Source organism: Crocuta crocuta, unplaced genomic scaffold, assembly GCF_008692635.1.
Source record: "Crocuta crocuta isolate KB4526 unplaced genomic scaffold, BGI_CrCroc_1.0 scaffold70, whole genome shotgun sequence".
In the NCBI taxonomy this organism is placed as follows: Eukaryota; Metazoa; Chordata; class Mammalia; order Carnivora; family Hyaenidae; genus Crocuta; species Crocuta crocuta.
Window position 1 is genome coordinate 8,303,673 of NW_027528417.1, and position 14,551 is coordinate 8,318,223.

Here is a 14,551-nt window from a genome sequence, read left to right on the forward strand (position 1 = left end):
TAGTGCATAAATAAAGTGCTTCCTGACCCTAAACCCTTCCAGTGGCCCCTCCTGCCTTCAGGCCTCAGAGGAGAACAGTTTTCTGGGATCAATAGATCCCAGGCGCTTATGCTAAGTGATGCTTATGTGTGGTTAGAACTCATTGTACTTTGGCAGACCAGTCATTTAGTTTTATTGCATCACTGACGCATTTTGGATGAGAATTCCTAGTAAAAATTCAGATGACATTTTTTTTTTGTTTCAGTGTTTGATAACCAGACGCCCTCCACAAAGAATGACACTCACGTTATTATGCTTTTCTCTTGTGCCAACTGAACAGTGTAGAGTTAATCATCTGACCCACCTGACCCTTGGCTGGTCACTCATTTCTGGGCCCTCATGACAACCTGCTTGCCTCCGTGGTCTGTTCGTTCAAAGCAAAGAAATCTTCAGGCTGGAATGTGTGATAAATGTCCAAACTGATCCTGCATCAAACTCCCAAGTTGGCCCTGGAGGAGGGCAGTGGACCCCCTTACCCGCTAGGCCCAATCCACTGGGGATCATGGATGTCTCTGGCTTTCATGCCCAAACCGTTGATTTCAGAGCCCCTGGAGCCCCTCCCAAAAATACTCTGGAGCCCTGCCTTTGTTAACTTTTCACTTTCCTTTGAATTCTAACCCGATTTTCTCAGAGTCATTGGTGCTGAATTTCAAGGTAACTTTTCTGAGTACTTTTGGGCGCCAAGCCCTTAGTTGGGAGCAGACCCAGTTCCTGTCTCCAAGAAGCTCCCAGTCCAATGAAGGATGTAAAAATTCCACCCAGCTCTGGGCTTCCACTGAAACTGTGAGAGCACCCTGTATCCCCCAGTGCCTAGTACAAATAAGCACTACTTGATTGTTGACTTAGTGAATGAGACATGCGTGGGAACCAGAAGACAGAACGGGCCAAATGCCCTGAGAAAGACTCAAAGTACTACTATGAGAAGCTGGAAGAAAAGAAGGTTTGTTACGAGTAGGAAAATCAGAAAAGGCTCCATAGGAGGTGGTGTTTGAAGCATGAACATGATTTCTCCAAGCAGGGAACCGTTGAAGGGCTTTCTGGGTATAGAGGACGGCGAAATTCCAGAACATGAAAATGCATGCACACGCGCAGATTGGGATGGGGTTTAATGATTATAACGATGAATGAAGAAAGTTTCCTGATCCTGTTTTTGGGACCCTCCTAGTCTCCGAGGAAAAGAATGGCTTTTTTTTTTTAATTTTTAATGTTTTTATTTATTTCTGAGAGAGAGAGAGAGAGACAGCGTGAGCAGGGGAGGGTCAGAGAGAGAGGGAGTCACAGACTGAAACTGGCTCCAGGCTCTGAGCTGGCAGTCAGCACAGAGCCCAACGCGGGGCTCGAACCCACTAACCGTGAGATCATGACCTGAGCCAAAGTCAGACGTTTAACCGACTGAGCCACCCAGGCGCCCCAGGAATGGCTTTTTCATGGCTGACTCGCCCCAGGGTGTCATTAGACCAGAGCTATGATGCCTCACACCTCAGCTGCACTAATGGTTAATGGGGGGTACCAGGCCTGGTGCTGGAATGAACTAGTCAGGACTATAATAAGCCATTTAGGCCAAGGTTAATTCCTTTTCTGCTCAAAGTTCTGGAATATCTTGCGATGGCAATGAAGTAGACTGTATGTGCTCCAAACCAAAAATTCTGGTAAAAACACACCAAATTAACCTGGGTTAAGTGACCTTTAGCTGGTCCATAATAACCCTGAAGCCTAAACTGTGAAATAGTAGATGTCATGTTCCAAGTTGCTTGGAGGTCCAAGGGTCAGAAGGGTTTGGGGAGGTCAAGGAAGGAGCAGTGGTGGGGGTTACGGCTGGTCTCAGCCCCTACAAGGGGCCCACTGGGCATCACATGGCAGCAGGGAGAGCAGGGGGCGCCCAATGAGAGGGAGGATCGCACTGTCAGGCCGGGCTTTTCCGAGGTGGTTAGAACATCAGTTCCGGACAGAGCCGCCCCCGTGGACTGGGCTCTGCCACAGCTGGGACTACCTTCTTACTAAGTTTGTTTTCAACCTCGAGAGGACAGAAAGGTTCTAGAAATGTGAACACTCAGGGGTGGGTCACACTCTGCGCTGGTGCTCACAGACCCAGGAGGAGAAGGACCGGGCTGTCTCTTGCCGGTCTGGGCGCCGGCCAGCCTCTGGGGCTGCCTCACCTAGTGAAGAAGCTGGCCACCTCCTCAGAAAGCACAAGTCACAACTGAGGCTGGGGGCTGGGTTTCTTCAGCGGGGAAAGCTGGTGACACCATTTATGAGCCCACGCCACAGACCCGAGACACGGGGCAGTTCCAGAACCACACATTAGCAGAGTCCGTTGGGAAACGGGTCAGAAACTACATCAGCCCCCTGACTATACTTTTCTGTGTGTTGCTGCCCCACCTACCGGTGCCAGGCGGAAGTGCCATCCGGTGGGCTGGTTTCTCCTAGACCTGGATCAGGCAGCGGTTGAATCAACACACGGCGAGTCAGAGCTGGAAAGAAACCTGGCCTCTACTCTGACATCTGACCAGTCAACCTTTGAGCTCATAGAAAGCTTTCAGGCTGGCATCCTCTCACCTTATGTCTTACGTAATGATCCTCCCTCTCGGGACTCCTCCCCCAACATCCCACTAAATGAATGCTGGCTTCGGAGACAGCAAATGACTAATCCGGGATTCTCCAAGTCATTCAACAAGCATTTGTTGAGAGTCTATGGTGGATGTGATGTAGTTGCTAGGGATATTGCACTAAAGAAGACAAACAGGTCTTTGTCCTCGTGAGATTTATATCCTACAGGGAGGGAGATAATAAGCAAACAAATAATAAAATATGAAATAGTGATAAAACTCAATGCCAAAAAAAAAAAAAAAGCAGTGTTAGGAGGTTGGTTTTAGACCACATGGCCAGGGAAGTGTCTCTGGGCAGAGATCTCAACAAGATGGATGCAGCTACGCAGGAACATTCTAGCCTGTGCCGACCAATAAGGCAGTCCCAAGCCACGTGTGGCTACTGAGGACTTAAAATATAGTTGGTCCAAACTGGGATGTGATGCAAGTGTCAAATACACACCGGGTTTTGAAGACTTAGGAAAAAAATAATATAAAATATCTCAATGATTTTTATAGTAATTATATGTTGAATGATAATATTTTGGCTTTGTCGAGTTAAATGAAATATATAATTAAAATTAATTTGGGGGGCACCCGGGTGGCTCAGTTGGTTAAGTGTCTGACTTCAGCTCAGGTCATGATCTCGTGGTTCACAAGTGCAGGCCCTGTGTCGGGCTCTGTGCTGACATCTCAGAGCCTGGAGCCTGCTTCAGATTCTGTGTCTCCCTCTCTCTCTGCCCCTCCCCCACTCATACTCAGTCTCAATCTCTCTCTCTCTCTCAGATAAATAAAACATCAAACAATTTTTAAAAAATTAAATTAACTTTGCCTGTTCCTTTTACCTCTTTAATGTGGGCACTAGAACACTTAGAACTATATGTCTGGATGGCATTGTGCTAAGCTGATGTGCGGGCCTGAAGGTTGGAATGAGCTCAGCAGGTTCAAAGATTCTCCAGCTTCAAAAATCCTGCTGTGTGATTACAGCCTCCGACTCTTCAACCCTCCTCATTTCTGACTCTTATATCAATTCTTTTCTGCCTCTTATTATATCAACTCCTTAACCTCCTCAAGGCCTACAGGATCTACGTGAACACTCCTCACATAGCACACCCCACAATCTCCTGGGCCAATTCCTGGCTCCCTTAAATCAGAATCTCTGCTTAAACTCCTCTGTGATTGAACACATACGAAAGTTTGGAGAACCCTGCCCTGGCCTACTTCATTTCTCCCACTGTCAACTCCTTCCTAGCTTCTTAACCCTTCCCTTGCCCCCTTCCAAGTGAAAAGTGAAAGCAGGGACCTCAAAACCTTTATGCTGAGAGAAAGAAGCCAGACATAAGAGGTCACATATTTTAGGAGTTCATTTATATGAACTATAGGGAATTAGGTGAATCCATCGTGACAGAACACAGATCGGTGTTTGTCGGAGGCTAGAGAGAGGGAAGAATAGGGCACGACTGTTTAATGGAAATGGGGCTTCCTTCTGGGGTGATGAGAATGTTTTGGAACTAGATAGAGGTAGTGGTTACACAACACTGTGAACGTCCTAAATGCCGCTTAACTGTTGATGTTAAAATGGTTAATTTTATGGTATATGCATCTCATCTCCGTTTTTTGTTTTGTTTTGTTTTGTTTTTTTAGTGGAAGAAAGAGGCAGAGAGAGGATCAGAGTGATGTGAGGTGAGAAGGACCCAACCCTCTCTTGCTGGCTTTGAAGATGGAGGGAGAGGCCACAAGCCAAAGAATGCAGGCAGCCTCTAGAAACCGGAAGAGGCCAGGACAAATCCTGCCCTAGAACTTCCACAAAGGAGAGCCTATGACAACTTGATTCCAGCCCGGTGAGACCTGCACTTGACTTCTAGCCTGTAGAATAGAAGTCCATCTTGACTGACACCAAGTTTACGGTTAATTTGTTACAGCAGTGATACTGTATGCCTCCCGGCCAGCCATCTCTTCTCTTATCCTGATTCCATTTCCTCCCCCGGTCCCCTCAGTGAGCACCCCCGGGCCTTGCCGCTCTTCCAAAGCTGCCCACTCCCCAGCAGAGCCAAGCACAGCACCCACAGCTTCCTCAAGAAAACGAGACATTAACCATGTGCCAATCCCAAATAACCCACTCACTGAGCACATTTTCCCCTTCTCCTGCCCCTTCCCCCACCCCCCACTCAAAAGTCTCTCTTGAGACCTGTCCCCCTCAAATCCACCCTCCACACTGATACTGAACCATAGACCTGACTTGGTAACCGCTCTCATTATATCCAGTCAGTAGCAACCATTATACCCAGTTGCAACCAACCACACGTTGCAACCTCAGCTTTGCAGCATGAGGCATAGGAATCTTCAGGTCTGACACCTGCCTACCTCATCGCCACTTCTCCTGGCTTCCTTAGTGCTGCTCCAGCCGTGGTGAAGGGCCCGTGCTTCTCACCAGTTTCTTGTCTTTGTGTCATTGCCTAAGCGATTCTAATGGGAATGACTCCTCCTGTCACCTCCTCTGGCAGATGTCTACTCGTTTCTAAAGAGCCAGCTGAGGCACCATCTCATCCAGGAAGGGGGCCCAGCCCCCCTACCTCCTTCTCCAGGCTCCTCATGTGTATCTCTACCTCTGCACGTGCCTTATTGTAATGTTCTGGTCTTTAACCCTGCCTCCCTTAGTGGACTGTGAGCTGTTGGAAGGCAGCAACTATATTTAATTCATCCTTCTGTCCTCAGTTCCTAGCACAATGCCTGCCTCCAAGTCAGTATATAGAATGAACAAACATTCACCATGTGTTTATTTCACAGCAATCGGACTAACATATGCACAGGCTGTCAGAGCTGGACGGGCCCTTCAGGACGATCTAGTCCACTCCCTGGTTTTACAGATGAGGAAGCTGAGGTCTCAAGAGTGCGTATACATGGCTATACTGCTATTTAGCAGTCAAGCCCAAACTAGGACCCACGTGGCCTGAATCTTAATTCAGGGCACTTTCCTTCAGTGAAACATAAAGCCAGAGACTTTAAATACACAAATATGTAGAACACATGTTCTGTGCTCTCTCCCCTTCCCTGGAGGGCTATGTTTTGTGGGCCCATGGATTCATTTGGTAGACTGGGCAGGCGGAGCCCTCAGCAACCAAACACTTCCCCCTGTGACTTGACTAAGCTGCCACTCAATGGACCCATTAATGGAAAGTCCCCTTGTTACTGGCTATCACTGCCACTAAAGAGGTTAAAGTCAAGCATGACTGTCACGGGATGTACACAGTGAAACGCCCGTCTCTCTAGGGGTCAAGATCACGCCCAGGTCCATGAGAGCCCGGTGGCCCATAGCGCTCCTCTGCTCTGCCCACTGGCTCTTCATCCCTCTGGGATTTTCACTTTAAAAACAATGAGAAATGTAGCAGTTCTTATTTTACAGAGATTAGCATAAAGAAGTACCAATGAAATTAAATGTGTATGTAAATGCTGGGAGGTTTTCACATTGAGAAAGGATATTGTGCAACCTGTGTTTTCCTTTGTCTCTTGTTTTTGAACTTCTCTCTGGCCATGTGGGCCTGGCACATCTTTTGCTAGGCTATGCAAATCAGCTGGCAAAGCGACAGCTATTCAGTCACAAATATTAATGCGCTCCTCACTAGGTGCTGTGGAAATGCATATGGTCTCACCTTTAAGGAGGTTCTGAGTCCACTGATTCAGAAAGAAAGGAGGTACTGTTGGTATGGTGTGGGAGGTGAAACATGTGCAAATAAGTGTGATCTGAGATAACAAAGGCTGAGCTTAACACAAAGCGCTGGGGGCTCAGAGGAAAAAATAACTTCTAGTCAAGCAGTTTTGGGGGTTGGGGGGTATGGGAGGGTGAGCTCCATGCTCCACCAAAAGGTAGGCAGGTTCTCTTTGGGCAAAGACAGGAGAGAGTCCAGAGGGAGAAAATGGCCCGAGCAGACGGTGGTCACTGTTGAACTCTGAACGGCTGGGCCAAAAGCAGAGAATTCAAGCATACTGAGCACCTACTATGTGTCAGACACTGTGCTAAATGCTTGGGATCCAGCCAGATGTTTCATCCTCATTAGAGTGTTGTGAGGTCTGTGATACTCTCTTCACCACAGTGGGAAAAGACTGAGGCTTGGAGGAGCTAAGAAACTGGCCCGAGGTCACCAAAGCTCTTTGTGTTCAAGTTGGGTCAGGACCGGGCTCTGGAGGGCCTTGGATGGCACCGTCTCCCAAGCTGTGGTGAGTCACTGGGCATTTGAGCAGCGACTTGCTGTGATCAGAACCGGAGCTTGGACACCCACATCCTCGCCCTGACTCACGGAGGGTCTCAGATGCTGCCCCTCCCTGGGCCCTGGCCTCCCAGTGTGCGAGCTAAGCAAATTCTCCTCCAGTCCTGAGATGGCAGGAGGCTGCGTTGGTTTCCTAGAGCCGCCATAATAAATTGCCATAAACAAGTGGTTTTCAACAACAGAAACTTTTTCTCTCCCAATTTTGGAGGCTGGAAGAAAGAAGCATCCTTCCTTGTCTTTCCTTAGCTTCAGGCAGCTGCCCGCACTCTGTGCGTGCCTTCACTTAGAGAATCTCGGCCTCTGTCCTCATGTGGCATTCTCCCTCTGTGTTTTCTCTCTGTGTGTCCAAAGTTGTATCTCCTTATAAAAAACACATGTTACTGCATTAAGACCTACCCTAATTCTGTATGACCTCATCTTCACTTCATTATACCTGTAAAGACCCTATTTCCAAATAAGGACACAGCCCCAGGTATCCAGGGGTAGAACTATAATCTATCTTTTGGGGATACACCATTCAACTCAAAGCAGAGGCCAAGACAGGACATTTCAGGAGGGAGAGAGGAACAGGAGACAAGTAGATGCTTCTGAACTCTGGGGGTCACCTGGTGGCACATGCTTGCCATGAGGCCCCTCCTTTCATGGACAGCTTGCTTAGAAAGTTTGCCACCCAGACAAAACCCAGGCAGAAAATCAAAGGCAAGAGGAAGAAGTCAAAAGAAAGAAGACCTTGAGGCTTACAAGGGGCCCTTTCTCACCAGTACTGCCAGAGACGGGAGCCAGATTGGTTTGTCCCCTCTGAAGTTGGAGGGAGGAGAAATCACTAACCCCTGCATGGTTAGCTTTGAAACAGAAGCCTAGGACCCTGGCATTTTCAATTGTGACAATAGCATGTGTTAACTAATGATGACTGAATTTGCTAGTTGATGGTTCACAGTGCCCTGTGTTCACATGACAAGGAGGGCAGGATGGAGCCTCTTCTCAGAGCCACATGGTGAAGGCACTGCCCTGCTACTGCCCGTCTAGGGACCCTTTCTTTTTCTTTTTCTTTTTACATTTATTTATTCATTTTTGTGAGAGAGAATGGGGAGGGGCAGAGAGAGGGGGAGAGAGAATCCCAAGCAGGCTCCACACCATCAGCACAGAGCCCAACACAAGGCTTGAACTCATGAACCATGAGCTCATGACCTGAGGTGAAATCAAGAGTTAGATGCTGAATTGACTGAGCCACCCGGGTGCTCCCTAGGCACCCTTTCTGAGACCATCGCTGTTGCCCTGTTATTTCAAATTTGGGGGTGACATAGGGTAGTGTAAAGAGGAAGGGAAACTCTCAGGGTAAGAACTCTGTTAAGCACCTTAGTGGTCATCTATTCCAACCCCCACTTTGAAGCATGAACCTGCTTTAGAACATCCTGACACTTGGTTATCCATCCTTTGCTCAAATACCCTTGGTGGCAGGGACCTCACTGCCTTATAAAGCTGTCTATTGCATCATTGAATTTCTGGCAATTAAGGATTGTCAGAAAGTTCAAACAAATCAAAACTAAAACTGCAACTCTGTATTCTCTACCCCTTTGTTCTAGTTCTGATTGCCTGTGTCTACTCAGAGCAGTCTTCTCTCCCTTCCCTATAACAGTCCTTTGCATAATAGAAATGGCCCCACATAGTCTTGGAATCCCCTTTATTGAGGCTAATCAGACTTCCTTCACCTTTTTCTCCTTCCCTCACCATTCGAGTTGACATCCGAGTGTATTTATCAGAGTGACTTAAGGGGAGCAGTCACATTTAGAGACAAAGGTAAAATTCCAGTGGTCAGAACGCCATCCTGGTAGAGTAGGGTGGTGTGGTTCATGGCTCCACCACTGACCTGAGCAATTCAACTTTGGATAAATCCATCGGCAGGCTGATAACCACTAAAATGTAAGCTCATGGGGGCAGGGAGTTTGTCCAAGGCTGACCCCCCAGAGTCTCATGATGAACAAGTGAATGAATGAGTCAATGAATGGGGAAAACCTGGCACTTTCTATCTGCGGATTTTAGAGTTGGCCATTATTATTATTTTTAAATATTTTTATTTATTTCTAGGGGAGACAGAGAGAGAGAGAGAGAGAGCGTGAGCAGGGGAGGGTCAGAGAGAGAGGGAGATACAGACTCTGAAATAGACTCCAGGCTCTGAGCTGGCAATCAGCACAGAGCCCGATGCGGGGCTCGAACCCACGAACCACAAGATCATGACCTAGGCGAAAGTCGGATGCTTAACCGACTAAGCCACCCAGGCGCCCCAAGAGTTGGCCATTATTAATTCCACTTCTCCTCTCCTTTACTTTGCTTCACTTTACTGGGTCTCAATTCCTACAACTAAAAGTTCAGAAACATAAAAGTTCCCTTTCTCACTTGACTGTTGTGAGGAAAAAAATAATTACAAAGTCTTCTGTGAGTAAAAGACCCTGGATATCCTGCATGAAACTGTTTGGTAGAAAATTCAGAAGTCCAAATATAGTGTATATAAACTCTTGCAGTCTTTATCACCAAAGCAAAAAGGTCTTTTACACTTTTCATTCCACGTCGAATGACTTGCACAAGCAGGCAATCAATGGCTGACTGAAGCGATTTAAGTTAATCACGAATAAGAACCACAAGTGAAAGGCTGCTAAGTTATTGAAACTCACTCATGTGTGAGAATCCACCCATTTTCAATGGAGATAAATTGAGAATGGAAGACAACGAGAGAGAGTGTTCTTACTGATTCAGTGCCCGCGGAGACCGGAGACCGCCAGACTTCTATCTTCACACCCCTCAGCCTCATGCAAACCGCTTTCATGCTTCTGGAATGAGAGAATGGGCGAGAGGGAGAAGCAAGGCTGCAAGCTTGCCTTGGAATGGCTTCTGCCACTGACATGTTTTTTTGGTCAAGGGGTGAGAATTAAAACCAGAAACCCACCCACTCTCCCTTCTCCCTCCCCAGACAGATGTGGAGCCCAGAGGCACAGCAGTGTGGAGATGGAGGGTGGAAAGCCACTCCAAAATTTGTTCCTGGGCGTGGGTTTCAGGGCTCGCGACTACATTGTTCAGCCACAGTAAAGCAAGCGTTATGCAACATCATCAACGAGGAACACTCTCTGTTGCTATTTGGAAGCTGGCTATGAATCAAAATCAATGCAACCTCCTCCAGAGGTCAGCTGTTCCGAGAATCTTGGCTTCGACAGAAGAGTTCAGCTAAGCAGGGAATCAGGAGGATATCTAACCAGTTTTCAGACACAGGCCTGGTGGATGAGCGTTTCCACTGTCGTGACGGAGATGAGAGGAATCGGGCCGGGTGGTGTGGCTCCCTGAAGTGTGTGGGTGGAATGGCTCCTACAGTTGGGCCGGCAGGGACCTGGGCTGAGTCATCTCTGCAACACTGCTCCCTTGGTTTGCAGCCAGCGCCATGACCCACCCTCCACCGCCACTATCATCACTCCGCACTCGAGCCATCTCACTTTGTAACTCCAGATCTGGGTCCCCTAATCTTATCTCAGCAGCGCCTTCGATTCCCTTCCTCCTCCTTCTTCTCAATGAACTAGACTCATAATCCCACAACATGGATCAATTACACATGTGAACTATTACCTGCATCATCCAGTTGTGGGGGGGCGGAGGGGGAGAGGGAGAGAATTGCTCAACTGTGAAAACTGGTAACCCCCAAACTACCAGGCAATGATCTTTCAGCATTTTCTCCTCCAGAGGCGGGACTGGAATTACTATTATCCCCATCAAGCACATAAGAAAACGTAGGCTCGGGTAATTCATTTTCAGTGATAGATTTGAGAAATGTCTTGAGGGAAATACTAGAATTATTTATGCCTTCCTTATTTGTCAGCCAAGAATAGCTGCTGCTATTATAATCTTATAATGTCAGTGTCTGACTCTCTGCTAGTCTTGATTAAATTATCACTTTACTTGGTTGAGATATTTTGCAGCCCGTGAGAACGACAACAGAAACCCAAAGCATTTGCTTGCACTAAATCTCTGGAGATGACAAAATTTGTAAAAAGGAGTCGAGGGTAAAACCCCAAGTTCCTGACTGAGTTCTAGCAATGAGATGACAAGTTTCTTCATATCATCTACTATTGTTATTAGAATGTAAAATCCATGTAATCTTGCCTTATGACTTACTTTTATCTTTAGCTACTCAGCTTCAAGAGAATTCCAGGAACTGTCTGCTTATTCTCCTCCATGGACCTTTTCCATATCTTACTTCTGGAGATTATGTTCAAGTTCTTTAGATTGTTTCTACGCTGGAAAATAGGAGAAACCACGTTCTGATGCATTCATTCACTGGTCTGTGGACACTGACTTCCTGAAATCAAGTACTACATGGCTTTTCAGCAATCCCTTGGTTGTTTCCTAAAGTTCACTCCAATTCAGTATGAGTCAGCAGTGAGGTGTAGCAAATGTGGGCTGGGAATCCAGAGATGGGTGGGCAATATGGTCCCAGCTTTGCGTGCCCCTAACTTGCTGTAATTGGCTTTTTAGCTGGTCCAGTGTCTTCATCTGAACAGGAAGGGAGTGGACTTCTGCTGCTACTCAAAGTGTGGCCAATGGACCAGAACATTAGCATCCGTGCCACCTGGAAGCATGTTAGAAGTACAGCGTACTGGGCCCGGTCCCAGACCTTACTAATCAGAACTGTTTGCTAACAAGACTTCTGGGAAGATTCAAAGGCATTTTCAAGTTTGAGAAGCACTGGGCTCCAAAATGCCCTCTCACAACCCTCATTCTTCCCTCTCCCCAAGAACATAGAAGATAGTTGAGGACATGTAGGTTTGACTCCTGACGCCACACAAATTCCATCTTTGACTTGAGCAAGCTGCTTCCTCTCTGGACATGGTAACACTAAAGCGGTTCTCACGGTTAGTGAAACCGAGGTAAAATGCCCAGTGCTCACACAACTCTAACCCAGCATTCTACATTCCCAGCGTTGGGAAATGAACGATGAAATGAGGATCAAAAGCGCAGGCCGCAGAGTGGAGCCGGCACTGTTTTCACTTCAATTATAGGAAATATTAATGCAATTCTAACTGGAACTTCTTTTTCTTTTCTTTTCTTTTCTTATCTTTTCTTTTCTTTCTTTCTTTTTTTTTTTAATAACGCATTTAAGTCAGATCCTGTGAGCTCTCCTGGCAACCCTGCCAAACTCTGGAAACATCCCTCATTCTGAACTCCCATCCAGGCAAGGACTTTTCTCCCCAGTTCCCAGCTAGGAAAGACTAAGTAAACAAAAACTATTTAGATTCTGGACCACACCTTGAGACGCAGGCCAAAAACCAGCGCCAGGAAACAACTCCACTACGCGCGGCAGTAAGTCTCCGCCTCTCCACCCTCTTTAATGACAAAAACAGCTGGGAGGCGGGGTTAGGACCCGGAATACGAGCGGCCATTTTTTCAGGTCTCCTTGTTCCTCGCCGGACGCTAAAGATCAACGCACGAATCTGGAACGTACCATTCTTTTGATTCAAACATTTTATCCAAATTTGAGACATTCGTAGAGAGAGTGATAGAAATTAAGTTCTGAGGCCATTTTCACGTTTATGTTCTATACGAGTGGCCGCGGAATGCACAAAGGGCGGTGTTATTTCATTTTGTCTTCAATTCGGGATTCCACCACTTGGGCTCGTCCAGACGTCACTTCCGGGGCTCGGGCTCTTGAATACCGGAAAACGCGCGTGCTAGGCGGAGGGAGTTCGCGCGAGTGCTGCGCTGCCATGGGCCGCAGAAGGGCGCCAGATGCCGGGCCCCTCGGCCGGGCCCTTATCCGCCAGAAGACTCAGCGGAGCCGAAACCACCGTCACGCCGACTCCTGGGTAACAGAGCTTGTCCTTTTTCAGCCTTTCTTTCTAGTCAGGAGAGCCTGGATGTTATGAAGCCTGGGGTCAAGGGTCACAGGAACCTTTTCTAGGGAAAATGACGCCGAGGTAGGGTTTTAAAAGTTTGTGTAGGTTACTGTCAGACGGATGAGCGTGACCTTCTAGCAAGGTCTAGAGGTAGAGGTTTGAAGGGAGGGGTGGTGTGATGATGAAGGTATTGTGAGAGCTTGAAATGCCGGGGGCGTTTGAAAGTTTCAGAGTTGGAAAGACCTAAAAGCTGCTAATTGTGGTACTGTTCAAAGACTGGAAACTCCCAAGAGAGGCTGCTTGCCACCAGAAAAAACAAAATAGCGCACTATTTCCTAACGGTTTCGCTGGCACATGAACAGTGAGTGCATCTCCAAAACGTGGCGAGCTGGCCTGATACCTCCCTGGGCCTGGGGATGAACGTAATTTTAGGGTCCTTGAGAAATGGATGAGGTGGTTTGATTTGTTTGTTATTTTGACGACTCACACCCCCAGGTATTTGAGATTCAGTTGGTTTTCTCTGAGAACGTGCGCTAGAATAAAAACTACCCCTGGTGCTAACTCCCTGCGTGCCACTCTCACACCGTCTGATTCCCATCCGTTTCATGTGCAGAATAAACGGCATGCAGGGCTCTTCAGTAGTCAGCAGGTCCACGTTACCCTGGGCATTAGACTACTGGTAATTTTAATTGATTTTGAAGGAATTGTTCCATATCCTTTAGGAAGTGGCAAGAAGACTGAATATGAATTCTAAAGAACTGGTTTCTAATCCTTACTCTGATTTTTTTTTTTTTTTTTTTTTTNGCTCCAGGCTCTTGAGCTTTTAAGTTTTTTTTTAATGTTTATTTTTGAGAGAGAGACATAGAGCGTGAGCAGGGGGAGGAGCAGAGTGAGAAGGGGAGACGCAGAATTTGAGCTGTCAGCACAGAGCCCACCGTGGGGCTTGAACTTACGGACCGTGAGATCATGACCTGAGCCGAAGTCGGATGCTCAACCGACTGAACCACCCAGGCACCCCTTTAACATGTGTTTTTTACTGTGGGTCTCCATCAAAAATTTTCGACTACGTCTGCCAGGATCAGAGAGTCTGGATTCAAACACTGCCTCTGCCACTTAATAGCAACCCTAGGCAAGTTATTTTTATATGTTTATTTCAAGACTATTTCCTCATCAGTAAAATAGAGATAACAAAATTTATTTCAAAACGTTTTGAAAATTAAATGAAAGAATGAATGGAAAGTGCCTATTGTGAGGTAAGAAAGTGCTCTTTTCAGAAAGTGCTCAGTAGTAGTATTGACGCTAAGTGGCCTGACGCCACTCTCAAGACCACAGAATAGTTCCTTGAGAGTTTAGAGTTTGTTCAAATGTCAGAAGCAGAAGAGAGCAGCAGTGTTATTTACCGGTGTTTTCTTCACAGTTGCACACAAGTGAGCTCAATGATGGCTACGATTGGGGTCGTCTTAATCTGCAGTCAGTAACTGAACAGAGTTCCCTCGATGACTTCCTTGCAACTGCAGAACTTGCAGGGACAGAGTTTGTAGCTGGTAAGTGGTTTATTCCTGAGTATATAGGACACTGGTCACCTTTCCATCTTTGCTGACTTGATGCAAATACATCTGCTTGGAAGTGTTCCATGGACCCTACTAAACACATAAATGGGGTGCCTGGGTGGCTCAGTCTGTTAAGTGTCTGACTTTGGCTCAGGTCATGATCTCATGGTTTGTAAGTTCAAGCCCGCTGTGCTGACAGCTCCTCTATCTCCATCTTTCTGACCCTCCCCCCTCCCCCT

At 47.0% G+C, this 14,551-nt stretch overlaps 1 protein-coding gene and 1 long non-coding RNA gene across 2 annotated transcripts in view; one reads left to right on the top strand and one right to left on the bottom strand.

Annotated features, from left to right (window-relative positions):
* Positions 1 to 9,463: 9,463 nt before the first annotated feature.
* LOC144223704 (uncharacterized) lies at positions 9,464 to 12,298 on the bottom strand. The gene is made up of 3 exons (XR_013332794.1): positions 12,176 to 12,298; positions 11,045 to 11,166; positions 9,464 to 9,714 (listed from the first exon to the last, which is right to left on the bottom strand). It is a non-coding gene; the product is annotated as an uncharacterized LOC144223704 (long non-coding RNA).
* Positions 12,299 to 12,607: 309 nt separating this feature from the next.
* Positions 12,608 to 14,551, top strand: part of LSG1 (large 60S subunit nuclear export GTPase 1) — a 36,310-nt gene continuing 34,366 nt past the window's right edge. The window contains exons 1-2 of the mRNA XM_077754356.1: positions 12,608 to 12,732; positions 14,180 to 14,306. Coding sequence (XP_077610482.1) covers positions 12,634 to 12,732; positions 14,180 to 14,306 — 226 coding nt within the window. The 5' untranslated portion in view covers positions 12,608 to 12,633. The remainder of the gene's footprint in view (positions 12,733 to 14,179; positions 14,307 to 14,551) is intronic.